General features: G+C 33.2%; 8 protein-coding genes across 8 annotated transcripts; 2 read left to right on the forward strand and 6 right to left on the reverse strand.

Moving 5' to 3' along the window:
- Positions 1-10: 10 nt before the first annotated feature.
- ATG9 (autophagy protein ATG9) lies at positions 11-2,620 on the reverse strand (the record flags this gene model as incomplete). The annotated part of the gene is made up of 1 exon (XM_011275277.1): positions 11-2,620. The coding sequence occupies one exon, from the start codon at positions 2,618-2,620 to the stop codon at positions 11-13; it is 2,610 nt and encodes an 869-aa protein (XP_011273579.1).
- Positions 2,621-2,938: 318 nt separating this feature from the next.
- Positions 2,939-4,165, reverse strand: RPC53 (DNA-directed RNA polymerase III subunit C53; the record flags this gene model as incomplete). The annotated part of the gene is made up of 1 exon (XM_011275278.1): positions 2,939-4,165. One exon carries the CDS (start codon positions 4,163-4,165, stop codon positions 2,939-2,941), a length of 1,227 nt encoding a protein of 408 aa, XP_011273580.1.
- Positions 4,166-4,493: 328 nt separating this feature from the next.
- SAS10 (rRNA-processing protein SAS10) lies at positions 4,494-6,194 on the forward strand (the record flags this gene model as incomplete). The annotated part of the gene is made up of 1 exon (XM_011275279.1): positions 4,494-6,194. One exon carries the CDS (start codon positions 4,494-4,496, stop codon positions 6,192-6,194), a length of 1,701 nt encoding a protein of 566 aa, XP_011273581.1.
- Positions 6,195-6,315: 121 nt separating this feature from the next.
- Positions 6,316-6,603, reverse strand: BN7_4146 (uncharacterized protein; the record flags this gene model as incomplete). Its single annotated transcript, XM_011275280.1, has 2 exons — positions 6,316-6,401; positions 6,489-6,603. 2 exons carry the CDS (start codon positions 6,601-6,603, stop codon positions 6,316-6,318), a joined length of 201 nt encoding a protein of 66 aa, XP_011273582.1.
- Positions 6,604-6,677: 74 nt separating this feature from the next.
- Positions 6,678-9,170, reverse strand: MSH5 (MutS family protein MSH5; the record flags this gene model as incomplete). Its single annotated transcript, XM_011275281.1, has 4 exons — positions 6,678-8,307; positions 8,369-8,475; positions 8,537-8,673; positions 8,924-9,170. The coding sequence occupies 4 exons, from the start codon at positions 9,168-9,170 to the stop codon at positions 6,678-6,680; spliced, it is 2,121 nt and encodes a 706-aa protein (XP_011273583.1).
- Positions 9,171-9,330: 160 nt separating this feature from the next.
- On the reverse strand, positions 9,331-10,449 carry CDC123 (cell proliferation protein CDC123; the record flags this gene model as incomplete). The annotated part of the gene is made up of 1 exon (XM_011275282.1): positions 9,331-10,449. One exon carries the CDS (start codon positions 10,447-10,449, stop codon positions 9,331-9,333), a length of 1,119 nt encoding a protein of 372 aa, XP_011273584.1.
- A 265-nt stretch (positions 10,450-10,714) lies between these two features.
- Positions 10,715-12,307, forward strand: CCT4 (chaperonin-containing T-complex subunit CCT4; the record flags this gene model as incomplete). Its single annotated transcript, XM_011275283.1, has 1 exon — positions 10,715-12,307. The coding sequence occupies one exon, from the start codon at positions 10,715-10,717 to the stop codon at positions 12,305-12,307; it is 1,593 nt and encodes a 530-aa protein (XP_011273585.1).
- Positions 12,308-12,428: 121 nt separating this feature from the next.
- Positions 12,429-13,355, reverse strand: CRD1 (cardiolipin synthase; the record flags this gene model as incomplete). Its single annotated transcript, XM_011275284.1, has 1 exon — positions 12,429-13,355. The coding sequence occupies one exon, from the start codon at positions 13,353-13,355 to the stop codon at positions 12,429-12,431; it is 927 nt and encodes a 308-aa protein (XP_011273586.1).
- Between the last annotated feature and the right edge of the window lie 2,066 nt (positions 13,356-15,421).

The following is a 15,421-nucleotide window of genomic DNA, read 5'->3' on the forward strand; positions in this document are numbered from 1 at the left end:
TAGATGAGTCTCAATTATGCGAGATCTCATAATCTTTATAAAATTGGTTTAGTAAACCTAAAACTCCTGGATTTTGTGCTCCATCCTCTTCAGCTTCATTAACATCTGTTTGAGGCATGGTTGTAATAAATGAATCTCCTAATAGGGCGCGATCATTAGAAGTATTCATTTCTGGGGCCTTGAAATTTTGATAGCCTGTAGTAGGTGGTCTTCTATTTTTCAAGACAACAGATTTGGATCCAAAATCATTGGCTAAATTAGTGACACTTTGCTGTTGACTTAATTCTCCGTATGAAGAGTGATGTAAAGGTTGTGATCTCACTGGTCTCTGTAACCTCCCATTTCTTTGTGTTTCATTATTTCCATAACTGTCCATGAAATATAAATATGACTTCATCATTTTATCTTCACCTGAATTATAATGGGTCTTTCTTGGATCATTTGGTGATATAGATTTCTTTGACTGCAAACCCTTTTTAGACTTATCAAAGTTAAACATTGCAAATGTACAAACATATCCTAACCCATCAACATGTACAGAAAATTCTCTGAAGAAATCCACAATTCTATTTGTAGATTTTGGAAGTGAAAACCAAAGAATAAAAGGAGTCATTATTAAGCTTGAAATTTCACGAAGTAATATGAAAGGTTTCAAATCAAAATATTCACAAAACTCAGCTTTGACCTCTTCTGTGTGATATTTTCCTTCCCATGATTGTGGTAAGAAATGTGTATAAGTTGCAACTTGTTTAAGACTAGCTTCAGAATCAAACACTTGATATTCTTCAGGAATTGCACCATGACAAACAGCCCATATAGTACCAAAAATACTGATGTAAAATAACACAGTTCTATCTTTTGTTATTTCAAAGTTGAAAAACATATCAGGATCTACTACTGATAATATACCTAATACAGCAGCAAACGAACCTGTTATAAAAGCAACAAACTTCAAAACAATGGTAGTTTTCTCCTTTGGAAATTGATCAACATATTTTGCAGCTTCTGGGACACTAAGATTCAATCTTCTTTGAAACAAATGATATAATTCATTGAATTCCCTGAATTTCCACTCTGCAAATGGTGTATATTGTCGGGATCCAATTGATCCTGGATTTCTTCTGTATTCATTAAAATATCTGAAAAAGTATAACAAGATGAAATACGTAACAATCAATGGTGCAAGTACAATGTTCAATATACCAGCCAACATAAATCTTTTCGATAATTCATCAGCTAATTCTTTTCTTTTGGCTTCTTTCAAAAATGATTGTCTTATTTGACCACTTTCATTGAAAACAAATCCTGAGATACATAAGTTCAAGTTCCATTCTAATGTTCTTGTTAACAAATTCTTTCTATATCCAGGAATAGGTAATGTCAAGTCCAAAATTTCTTTGTTATATAACGCAATAAAATAATTTTCCTTTCTCATAATTCTATTTGCTATATCATGGGCATCAATTCTCGATTTTGACTTTTTATCTGATACGTTTGATGTAACTGCATTTTGATCTTTCAATAACATCAAACGACTGACGACGACTTGCCATGAGATGGTTTGTAAATCCTTATCTGAAATATCCAATAAATATTTGTAAAATTGATGAATATCTTTGAGAGCTTTAGCATCCAAATAAATTTGTACAACTTTCAGTGCAAAATAAATGTAAAACAACCAAAGCATGAATTTTGGAAATGCATGGATTTTTGAATAACATTGATCAACTCTAATTTGATCAAGGCTTTTTGTATGTGAGTCACTTAGCTTTGAGTAATCAATACATGTGGATAAATATGTTGAAAAATAAACAACAAAAGCTAATGTTGCAAGATCAAGAGTTCTAGATAATAAAATAGCATAATAACCACTTCCTAAATAATAAGAATATACATCTTGTAAAAACCTATCAAGATTCTCAACATTTGCCCATCTCCACAATGCACGCTCTTTAGGATTCAATATACCTAATCTAGCTCTTCTTGCTCTCTCATCTTCACCAATACTAGGTGATATGTTCTCATGAATAGGTCTTTTATATGATGTTTGAGCTTCTAAATCGTCCACTGGAAATTGAACATTTTGATTTGAAGATGTTGATGGTTTTGATGGTGGTTGACTCCTTAGTTTGGGAAAGTTGATTTTTCTTCCTATTTGGTCTTTGAAAGAGTTTTTTCTATTCAATGTCTCTCTGGAAGGTTGTTTTTGTTTATTATTATCAGGTTGAACCATGATCGATATGGGTACATCTTCTTGTTCATGGTCTCCTTCATTGATGAAATCAAGTTGATTAGGGTTATCAGTATCATTTGAATTTTGACGAGTTCCATTCTTGTTATCATTCTTGGTAATATAGTCTTGTGGGTGGTATAGATCATCGTCTTCATCATCATCATCCTCTTCATATGCAAATTCATGATCTGATTCACTTTCCTCTTGATCCGACTCTATCAATGACCTATTACGGCCTCTCCCACTACCACCAAGCAGTGAATGATTATTACTAGCGCCTTGTGAATTATAACCATCTCTTATACTGGATAACTCTGTCTCATCCCTCACGTTAGAGTTGGCACCAAATACACGAGACAAGAAGGTGGGTGGCTGATGGGATGTCATAGTTGTAATCACCAGCTCAACGCATGCGTTCAATCACCAATTGATGTGTATAATATCTGATACTGTTCTTATTTGGCACTAATTACTTCTTTTTCAATGGTTTGTGGTGCTTCAGTTAAGGTGGCGGCTTTAGGCTTTGTAGAGCCATGGCTATTTGTGTTGATGAGCTACCTAATATTAATTCCTTATCACAAAATTGATGACATAAGCACGCTAAAATACGGTATGCGCCGCAGACACATAAACTACAAAATTTTATGAAATTCAAAAAAAAAAATTACCTTAGATAAAAGCGTATAATAGATGAAGTAGGATTGTTTATCCAAATCTAGGGGTAACTACGACTTTTTCCTCAAGATGACCTAGCAAGTAAGCAGACTTTTCAGCTTCACCTTCATCTAGAACAACCTCTTGTAAGAAATTGGTTTGTGAACCTTTACCAACATCCATAACAACATTTCCCAACTTCATTGTAACTTTTCCTGATTTATGAACTCTCAATTTACCAATAAGACCTTCCAATTCATCTAATTCTCCGTCTGGTTTTTGTGGAGCAGCAGTGGTAGGTTTTGCTGTGGTTGGTGCATCTTTAACATTTAAGTCACCTTCCCCATCGCCTTCTTCTTTAATTGGCGCAGGTTTTGTTGCAGCTATTCTAGCATTTCTTGTTAATTTAGCAATTTCGTCTTGTTCAAAATTTGGCAGCACTCTAGGTAGTTGAACGAATAAAAATTTCTCTGGTTTATTATCGGCATCAATGATTGATTTAACAATTGATCTATGATCTTTATTCAATCTCTCGGTTTCTTCTTTAGCTTCTGTAGGATCAACAGATAAAAATTCATTTTGTAGTTGTAGCTCATTTAGTTTCTTTTGTAAGTCTGTGTCTTTTTCTTTCAAAACAGAAGTTAAATCTTTTTCTTGTGGTTCTTCTTTGACTAATGATGGTTCAGTAATATTTGAGCCAGTCTCCACAAATTCTGGTGAAACAGAACGTTCTTCACGTTCACCATATGAGTCTTTACTATCATCAACATGTGCATTACGAACTGGTCTGACTGGAAATAATTCTGTATGTTCTGGATCAAATTTGTATTCTTTACTCATATCAATTTTTGATGGATCATCTTCATCATCTGATTCTAATCCAACTGATGTAGCTCTTGAAGCTGATCCTTCCCTTTTAACAAGATTGGACAAATAATCAGGAGTTGGTGAGGCAGTACCGGCTCTTGAGAAGGAACCTGTTTGATTTAATACATTACCTGAAGCTAATGGACCAGCTGTGACTAAATGTGTACCGGCTAAGGCTCTACCACCACGACCTCCTCTACCTCCTCGACTGGCACCTCTTCCTCTATTAGCATTACCACGATTGGATGGTCTGGATGATTCTGGGGCGTTGACTGGGGCTTCTGCATCTCTTTCTTCTTTACTTCTTCTTGCAACAACTTTTGGTTTGAATTTCAGTCCAGGTTTGGAAGCTGGAGTTGAGCGACGAGACAATGAGTCAAGACGTGAGCTTGTGGGTATCTTGTCAGACATTGTGCACTATATTTGATTTGGGTAGGATAATTGAAAGAAATGGACTTGACTCGAACGATAAATCAATCTTCGATCTAGTTTGTAAGTCTTTATTGATGTCAAAACAGAAGCTTAAAAATTATTAACGGTGCTAAAAAAGAACCGCTGATTTTTGACAGAACAAATGCGCGCTTTTTACCCTGATCTCATCGCAGCACTGAAAACTTTTCGGTAAGACCACGCTTATTTACAAAAATTTATATACAAAAATCACTAAGCATTAAATAAAGTGTGCATTTATAGATTGGAAAGAAAGGTTATTGTTTAGGATTGCAAATACCAGAGCATAATGGCAAGATCTAAAGGAAGACAATCAAAACCAAGCAAGGTTCCTGAAGAGGACTTTGGTATGACTGAAGTTGATGCATTCCATGCTGCAAAGGATAAATTACTCTTAGACGATTCACATCCAATTTATCAAGGAAATGATGATGAAGATAGTGATGAGGAAGTTATGGGTGTTGATGATGATAGTCAAGTAGAACTTAGTGAAGAAGATGAGGACGAAGATGATGATGACGAACAATTTTTTGGTAAAAAAGATGAAGATCTTGAAGACCTTGAAGATGATGATGATACCGCTTGGGGTTCAAGAAAAAGTGCATATTATGGTGCTGATAAATTAGATGACGATGAAGCTGCTAAATTACAAGAAGAAGAGGCTCTTCGTATGCAAAAGAAACATTTGGAAGAACTTGAGTTGGATGATTACGTTGATGAAGAACTTGAAGAAGAATGGAAAAATAGTGCTAAAAAACATGATTTTGGTAATACACTTCCCTCCACTAGTGAAAAATCTGATTCTGCTCAAAATTTTGTGAATTTAGATCCTAAAGCTAAGAAGAAACATATAATCAGCGCACATCCAGAATTCTTCCCATTATCAAAAGAATTATCAAGATTAAAACCAATTTTAGACGAATTAAGAGAACAAAAAGATCAAAGTGAAGTATCAAATGTTAAATTCACTGCTTTATCAGCTTACTTAGGTGCTATAAGTTCATATTTTGCTATATTTTTAGCTTCATTAAAAGAAGAGGAACCATTTTCATTAAAAGAACATCCAGTTATGGAAGGTATACTGAGTTCAAAAGAAGTATGGAGACAAGCTGAAGAATTGGAAGATGTTGAAGATATTGAATCAGATGATGAGGAACTAGTCGATACCACTGCTAATAATGAAGAACAACTAGAAGGTTCAGATGATGAATCAAGTGATGATGATGTCTTTGATTCTGCAAGTGAGGAAGCTGATTCAATCCCAGATAATGAGCCAGAAAGTGACTTAGAAATTGATATTTCCAAACCACGTAATTTCAAAAAAGTCAAACCACAAGCTACTGAAGATTTTGCTGAAGGTGATATTGCAGATGTTGATGCTGAAGAAAAGAAAAGTCGTAAACGTACCTTACGTTTCTACACCTCTAAAATTGATCAACAAGCTAAGAAGAAAGATGAGAAATATACCGGTGATTTGGATATTCCATATAAAGAACGTTTATTTGAAAGACAACAAAGGCTAATAGAGGAAGCTCGTAAACGTGGTTTACGTGATGATAATGGTGCTGATTTAGATGCCGAAGGTGATTATGATTCACAAGATGAAAAAGATGCTAAAGAAGTGAATGGTGGCTTCGATGACGATTACTACAACACACTTAAATCTAATAAAACTGAAAGTAAAGCTGCAAGAAAAGAAGCTCATGAACAAGCTGTCAAAGCTGCTAAAGAAGGTAGATTGGCCGAATTACAAGAAGATCTTGGTGATGATGGTAAACGTGCTATTAATTACCAAATTTTGAAGAACAAAGGTCTAACTCCACATCGTAAGAAGGATAACAGAAATTCACGTGTTAAGAAGAGAAAGAAGTACGAAAAGGCTCAAAAGAAACTCAAATCTACTCGTGCTGTATTTACTCAACCTACTGGTGCTTATGAAGGTGAAAAAACTGGTATCAAAAAGAATTTATCAAAATCTGTCAAATTTTAATGTTAGATCTGTACAAATCCTGTTTTATATATAATACTTGTTAGATTATGTTTTTAAGCAAATTAATAGAAAAGCTGCATTCATGAAGATTGATACAAAATATATTGTAGGGCTTCCAGTATCACATTTGTAAAATGTTGACCAATTTTTCTTTGATCTCCAGATTCACTTGAAGCTCATTTTCTTCACCTTTCTCCATATCCAAGTCTAAATCCCAAATGAGGAACTCTCTAGTTATCTCTTTCTATTAATAGGCGTTAGTAAAGTTGCATTGATGTTTGTCATGAATCATACTTACAGCTTTATCGATATTTATCATCTGTTGATCTAATTCATCTCTAGTAGTAATATCACCTAGTGAGCTATTCTCATTATTCGAGATTTCCTGAGCTCGTTTGATAATATCCATTGGTATTCCACATATTTTTGCACATCTATAAAAGTTAATTAGTTAGGACTCAAGTGTATAAAATTTTGGAATACTTACTCAATACCAAAACTGTTCATCGCAACACCTGGTTTCAATTGATATAAATGAGTAATTTCTTCAGATTTCCCTCCATCATCTGTTCCTTTTTTTAATAATATATCCATATGACTATGTTTAACTTGAGGAATGTCATGTAGAATACCTTCTTTGAATAACTCATGAAAATGTGTAGTAACCATAAGCTTTGGTCTATTTTGTTGTTTGGATATATTTTCAATCAAAGCTCCTAAAAGAGATGGACCACCTATAACATCTGTCCCTTTACCAAATTCATCAACAAGTAAAAGACTTTTTTCAGTTGCCATATTCAAACATTTATTCATCTTGTGAAGATCTAAAGAGAATGTACTTTCACATCTATCTAATGAATCTGTACTGGTCACTTTTGCTAAAATTTTATCAGTGAGACCAATTTTTGCATATTCAGCAGGAACGTGAGATCCAATATGGGCTAAAAATACAATGATTGCAACTTGAAACATATAAACAGATTTTCCTGAAGCATTAGCCCCCGTGATCACTGAAATATCACCATTTTCAATTGATGTATCATTTGGAATATAAGAAGAGACGATTTGTTCATATGTTGGGTTTCTTCCTTTTCTAATAGTGATTTCATTGGTATCAACAATTTCAGGGCGCACAAATCCCATAAGTAGTGACACTTTAGTCAATGCAACATAACAGTCTAGCTCTGCTAACACTTTACTAGCTTCTGAAATTTGAAGTCCAACACTTAAAACCAATGTCTGTAACTCATGCATAATTTCAATCTCACCTTCAATAATCTCTTCATATAAGAACTCGTTTTCTTCATCTAATGATGCAGTCATCTCATCTTTAAAATAGATTGTTGATTCAGAGCTGAAAACTTGGTTCCAATTTGGGATAGCTAAATCTATACTTTGTTCATCAATTGAAATCAAGAATCCTAAAGAAGGTAAGAAAATAATACCAAGATCATCACCAGGAATATGAGGAAACATGTGCTGTAATTTTGTAATAGCTCCATATAATACATTATCAATATCTTTGTATGTTTTACCAGTTCTTTCACCAGTGGATAACACTTCCTGGTTTATCATTACTTTATTCCAACTTTTTGAAGATTCAAAATCAATCACTCTTTTTATTTCATTTTGTAAGTCACTGAACATCCTTGGTTTAATTGTTTCAACTATTTGGTTTATAATAGCTGGTGGGTTTTCTAATCTCAGAAATATTGTACAAATCTCTCTATATATAGAAATTGTCTCTTCTAGGAACCTGGATATGTTGAACCAGCTTTTTGGAGGGGAATTACCAACTTGAAATGAAGTCAAGATATTGTTGACATTTGGAAGTTGTTTTAAATGAGATCCAATATTTTCTAAATATTGCATATTTTCATCAGCCTTCATTACTTCTATAACATCATATCTTTCATTTATCATCTGTTTATTACATAGTGGACTTTTGAACCATTTCCTTAACTGAAAACTACCTTGTTTTGAACCTGTTAAATCTAAAATTTCAAATAATGACTTCATTCTTTTATGACCTTGATTTGATCTTTTATAATTAGGTTTATCCATAATATGAAGATCGTGTAATGTTTCTGTTTCGATGTATAGTATGTCAGAGCTTGAATGAAATGTTAGTATTGTTTCTCATCTATAAAAAGTTTTGTTACTTTAATACTCACAATGTAAAATATTCAGCCTTCACAAATAGAGGCCCTAGCTCTGCATCAATATTTTGATCTCTAAACTCAGATTCTAGTGCTGAAGAGACTGCATTGAAACAACCCAACTATTTTATAATCAATGTTAGTTATGAACCCCCAATGCTAAAGACACTGGTATAATCATACAGCAATGGATGAATATTTTGAGAATTTGAGAGTATTCAAAGGAGTATATAATTGATCACCTTCATCTAATATCGATATAATTGAGTTGATAACTCTAGCACCAGCACTGCTTGCGAACGATTTGGATGTGACTGTATCTATAATGAAATTTTTTATTTGACCTTGATGATTTCCCAATGTTAGTATAAACACACATCAACAAGTATACCTAGTATTCAAACTCACTTTGTGTTTCAACTTCTTTTAGTATATCTTCATCTATTCTTGTAGATAGAATTACCTTTTCAGGTTCAAGAACAGATAAAACTTTATGAAATCAAATGTCAGTATTTTAAGATCTCACACAGCGGCTATCTTTTAACAAAGTACAAAGGTATCAAAACAAACTTTTATTAATTGCAGAAAGAAATTCGTTGAAATCTGATTTATAAAACCTCATATCTTCAATTATCCAAATGCTTTTTTGTTCAATATCAAAGCAACATCCACCAATTCTTTTCATATTCCCATCAAGCGCTAATATGACATTTGAGCATAGTTTTTCAATTGAATCAGCATTGTTGTTATCATCGGCATCTAATGTGTGAGTTTCATAACTTGTGTTTGTTGAATTATCATTGATCGTGGATGACATCTTGAATATTGAGCATTTGATGATGGTGATCTTGGTGATGTTGATGGTTGTTTGTAGATAGTTTAATGATATTTTGATTTTCCTACGTAGATATATCCGAGAACTTCAAAAACAAATTACATGAAATACTATTTAATCTATATACATTAACATGGATTCATTATTTTTCTTCTTTTTCCTCTTTTTCCTCTTCTTTTTCTTCTTGTTTCAACTGAAGTTCTCTCCATTCTTTGGCCAATTCAACCATCAATGACGGATCATAAGAAGCATCAACAACATCTTGTGGCACTTGATTTTCAGAATGTTCTTTAACAGCAAATCTACCTTTATTAGTTTCTGTAATTAGTCTCAAATCATAATCAAAATCATCAGTAACTTCAGTTATTGCCAATTCGTGCCATGTGAATAATTGTGGATCTGTTTTTCTTGCAAATGGATTGATATCAATTAACCAAACTCTATCAAAAGGTCTTGGTAAGTATACATCAAAGACATAATTATCATCTGGGAAACTATCAATAAGAACTTCTTCAAAGAAATCATCAATCAAGTCCCGTATTTTTTCTGATAAACTATCAAGATAATCATAATAATTCAAATCTCTTTGAGTAACACCAATGATTTTTCTATTTTTAACAAAACATCTAAACTCCAATGCAGGATTAATATTGAACCATTTCCTCAAGACTAATTCAAACTCTAATTCTGTTTCTTTTTTAGTATCATTTTCTTCTTCTTCTTCAACACCAGCAAATCCACTAGATAAATCATGAGTAATATAATTGGATGAGTTTAACAATAGATAGACATCTGATGCATTTTCACATTTCATTGTATTGGAAGTAAGGATCCATGTTGCATCTCTTGGAGCTGACCAGTTCAATTTAGGTGTAACAGGTCCATTTTGACGAATATAATCTTTGATATCTTCATGTACTTCTTTGAACTGTTCAAATGTATTTTTTTTACCTTGACTAACTTTTTGCCCATCATCTTCTTCATCAGCACTCTCATCACCCTCATCATTATCACTATCACTTGACCAGTCACTATACTCATTATCACCATCACCGACATTGACTGCATAATGACCATCATCTGGTAATTCTATCCCATCACTTGACAAATAATCTATAAAACTCTGTGGAAGTGGCTTAATAATATGAGCTTTTGGTACATGTTTCTTGTATTTAGGGTACCATGAACTGAAAGAACAGTTAACGATCTGTTCTTTTGTCACTGGGATCTTATGGAATACGTGTGCTCCGTCTTCACTCATCCTTTATGAAAATTTGGTAAGAACTTTTGTAGAAATCAAAGGGAACTCATCGCTTTTATACAAGTACATATAATTTATTCACTAGTAGTGATGATCTGCTTACATAATTTTACCCGGATGTTGCCATTTCCAATTTTTTTATTGAACGCGTTGAAAATAATTAAAACATAGCGAAAAGTTGAAATCAAAGGCAAATAAATCAGATCTGGAAAGTTAGTGGACTTCAATCTCATTCAAGGTTCAATTGTCAATTACTTAGATCACAATGGCAGCACCAAAGGCAGTAGCCCCATCCAATGCCACTTTCAAGAACAAAGAAAAACCTCAAGAGGTTAGAAAATCAAATATATTAGCTGCCAGAGCAGTTGCAGATGCCATTAGAACTTCATTAGGTCCAAAAGGTATGGATAAGATGATCAAGACCGGTAAAGGTGAAATCATCATTTCCAACGATGGTCACACAATTCTTCAACATATGGCGGTTCTTCATCCAGCTGCTCGTATGTTGGTTGATGTTTCCGGTGCTCAAGATGTTGAAGCTGGTGATGGTACAACTTCTGTTGTTATCTTAACTGGTGCTTTATTAGGTGCTGCTGAAAAATTATTACAAAAAGGTATTCATCCAACAATCATTGCTGAATCATTCCAAAGAGCTGCTGCTAGATCAGTAGAAATCTTATTAGATATGTCAACAAAAATTTCTTTAGATGATCGTGAAGCTTTAATTCGTGCAGCTTCAACTTCATTAAGTTCCAAAATTGTTAGTCAACATAGTCATTTATTAGGTCCATTGGCTGTTGATTCAGTTTTGAAAATTACAAATACAGAATCAAATAATGTTGATTTAAATGATATCAGACTTATAAAGAAAGTTGGTGGTACTATTGATGATACTGAATTAGTTGATGGTGTTGTATTAACTCAAAATGTTGTTAAAAATGCAGGTGGTCCAACAAGAATTGAAAAAGCTAAGATTGGCTTAATTCAATTTCAATTATCTCCACCAAAACCAGATATGGAAAATAACGTTGTTGTTAATGATTATAGACAAATGGATAAAATTTTGAAAGAAGAAAGAGCATATTTATTAAATATTTGTAAAAAAGTCAAGAAAGCTAAATGTAATGTTTTATTAATTCAAAAATCAATTTTAAGAGATGCTGTTAATGATTTATCTTTACATTTCTTATCAAAATTAGGTATATTAGTTATTAAAGATGTGGAGCGTGATGAAATTGAATTTTTAAGTAAAAGTTTAGCATGTAAACCAATTTCAGATGTTGAATTATTTACTGAAGATAGATTAGGTACAGCAGATTTAGTTGAAGAAACTGAATCTTCAGGTTCTAAAATTGTTAAAATAAGTGGTGTTAAAAATGTTACAAATCCAACTGTTTCAGTTATTTGTCGTGGTGCTAATAATTTAGTCTTGGATGAAACTGAACGTTCATTACATGATGCATTATGTGTTATCCGTTGTTTAGTTAAAGAAAAAGCTTTAATTGCAGGTGGTGGTGCCCCAGAAATTGAAGTTTCAAGAACTCTAATGAAAGAAGCAAGATCATTATCAGGTACTGAAGCTTTCATTTGGAATGAATATGCTGAAGCTTTAGAAGTTATTCCAACAACATTAGCTGAAAATGCTGGTTTGAATAGTATTAATGTTGTTACAGATTTACGTAATAGACATGAAAGAGGTGAACGTAATGCAGGTATCTCAGTTCGTCGTTCAGCTACTACAAATACTTATGATGAACATGTTTTACAACCAGTACTTGTTAGTACAAGTGCTATTACATTAGCTTCAGAAACTGTTAAATCCATCTTACGTATTGATGATATTACATTTAGTCGATAATTAAATACCCCCAATTTCTGTATAAAGAAGAAAATGAATGTTTTACATTTGAGTTCATGAAGTGAATATTATTATTTTAACGCAGTATTCATATATATATAAACATTGTGTGTGATCTATATTATTTCTTTGTTTGGTTCAAAATTTTGACTGCATTATTAGAAAACACATAAGATAATCCACTCAAAATTGTAGTTGAACAAACAAAATAACCAAATCCTGTGAAACATTGTTCTAATAAATCAATAGAAGTTGGTTCAATAACAGTCAATAAAACAGGTTTAACAACTGCTGCACCAATATATAACATTTGGAATCCAGTATTATATTTAGAAATTGTAGTTGGATGAACTTCTGCAGATGGGATACTAAAATCAAAATATCTTATAATTGTCTTTGGAGCTGGTAATGAAATATATCTATAATAAAATGCAGAAATGGCTAAAAGTGCATCCCTCCCCAAGATTACCACTGCTAAATATAAAGGAATTTGTGAAGCTTGAGCAAGACATGCAGTACAAATCACCATTAAGAATTTATCAGCCATTGGATCTATAATTGAACCCACAACAGAATGCATTTTGAATTTTCTTGCAATAAAACCGTCTATGAAATCTGTTATACATGAGTATGCAAATAATCCTAGTGCGTAAATGATTTGTTGCTTAACGATCAACCAACCTATTATTGGAGCTGAGATTAATCTTGTGAATGTTAAAATGTTGGGTATGGTGTAAATATTTTCATGTTCAGGTATTAGATCTTTAATTGGTTTTGTCAATTTTTCTTTAATTTCTTTGGATTTTTCGACATTTTGTTTGAATTTTGTTCCTAATTCTTTACTCAATTTTGGTTTTGGTTGGTTATTTTGTTGTTGCTGTTGTAATAAAGGTTGAAATTGGGAAAAAGACCTTATAGATATGCTTTGTTGATGGAGATTAATCGGTAATCTAGATTTCACTACTGAGCTGAGTATGGAGCCCTGTGCTCCTTTTGAACTGACCAAGCGTAGGCCCTGGCGATAGCACTGCAATTGTATCTTGAACATAGTCTTTTGGCTCCAGAATAACGGCTTCCAACTGGGTTTCCAATGAGTCTTCTGACTGATTTGCTGCTATTTTACTGCAAAAAGTTCAACTCTCAACAATTTTTTTCGCGGGCAGTTCAGCCGAGATGAATCAATTTGACTCAAAACAAACGAGATTCGTTGATTCAAATTTGAAGTGAACAAACTCAGGAAATTGAGTATATGAACTTGTTTGGAGGGCTGAAATCTTCTCTCGCTACACAGATAAAATCATTATTCAGACCAAACATTAACAGAATGAACGTCTTAGTATACTCAGGTTAGTATTCTTTGGTTCCTATCACTGGTGAATCGTGATGTGATACTAACAATAGGGTGAAAACAGGACCAGGAACAACTCCAGATTCCGTCAAGCACTGTTTAGAATCTTTAAGAAGATTTCTTTCTCCTTATTATGCAGTGGTAGGTGTGGACTCCAAGACTTTAAGAAACGAACCTTGGGCAGCAAAGACCTCGTTATTAGTGTTCCCAGGTGGTGCTGATATTCCAACATGCAGAGAATTAAATGGTGTCACCAACGCCATCATCAAGGATTATATTCGTAAAGGTGGTAATTATTTGGGATTTTGTGCAGGTGGATACTACGGTTCAGCTCGTTGTGAATTTGCAGTGGGTAATCCACATTTGGAAGTTAGTGGTTCAAGAGAATTGAAATTATTCCCAGGTACTGCTAGAGGTCCTGCATTTTCTGGATTCCAATATGGTGCTGAATCAGGATCTAATGTTGCTGAACTCTCGGTGAATAAATCAGCGCTGAATATTGATTCTGATACAAGTTCTCATTATTATAATGGTGGTTCTGTATTTGTTGATGCTGAAAAATATGATAATGTGGAAATTTTAGCTTCTTATAAGGACAATATTGATGTTGAATATGGTACAATCCCAGCTGCTGTTATTCATTCAAAAGTTGGTAAAGGTTCAGCTATTCTCACAGGTACACATCCAGAATGGGTTCCAGAAATCTTGAAACAAGAATTTAAAGATGAACATTATACCAAGATTGTGGAAAAATTAATAGAGACTAATGAATCTCGTTTAGCATTTTTAAAGGCATGTTTACAAAAATTTGGTTTAACAGTTAACGAAAGTGAATTAATAAGGCCAAGAATAACACCATTAATGCTATCCTCCCCAATTAATGGACAAGCAAACACCATAATTAAAAACATTATCGATGAAGTTGGATTAACTGGTGAGTCAAAAGATTTAATAGAAGGGAACACAGATACTTTTAGATTACATCAAGGTGAAGAACCAACAGTTACCCATCAACTTGACAAACAAACAGAATTTGAAGATCCAGATACTATTGTTAAAGAATTATATGTATTTGATGATTCATTACCTGACCGTAAATTGACACCTTATTTTGATATAAAACAATACTTTAGACTCTTGCAAGAACAATGTGGATCAATACAAAGTGATACTACTGGTTCCACTATGATTTATGGTGAAGTTATTACTTCAACGTCAACAATTTTAGACAAGAATTTTAACATTTTGAGAAATATTCCATCAGGTACTTTTACCACTGCGACAGTTCAAGTTTCAGGTCGTGGTAGAGGTGGTAATTTATGGATCAATCCACCTGGTGTGGTTGCAAGCTCTGTTGTTCTTGATTTACCAATATCCTATAAACATGCACCTGTTGTTTTTGTTCAATATTTAACAAGTTTGGCTGTTGTTGAAGCTGTTAAATCACTTGGAAATGGTTATGAGGAATTACCAATTAGAATAAAATGGCCAAATGATGTTTATGCAATGAAACCTGAATATTTTGATCAAGAAATTGGTCCTAATGACACTGAACCTTCATATGTGAAAATCTGTGGTATTTTAGTTAATACAAATGTTTTGAAAGACAATTATAAAGTTATTGTTGGTACAGGTATCAATCTATCAAATGCAGCACCAACAACATCAATTAATTCCACAATTTCTCATTGGAATAAATTAAGAGCTCAAAAGGGATTACAACCACTTGATGCAATTTCAACAGAACAATTATTATCATCATATAT

The sequence above is a fragment of the Wickerhamomyces ciferrii genome, contig 00143, assembly GCF_000313485.1.
Source record: "Wickerhamomyces ciferrii WGS project CAIF00000000 data, strain NRRL Y-1031 F-60-10, contig 00143, whole genome shotgun sequence".
NCBI classification, from domain to species: domain Eukaryota; kingdom Fungi; phylum Ascomycota; class Saccharomycetes; order Phaffomycetales; family Wickerhamomycetaceae; genus Hansenula; species Hansenula ciferrii.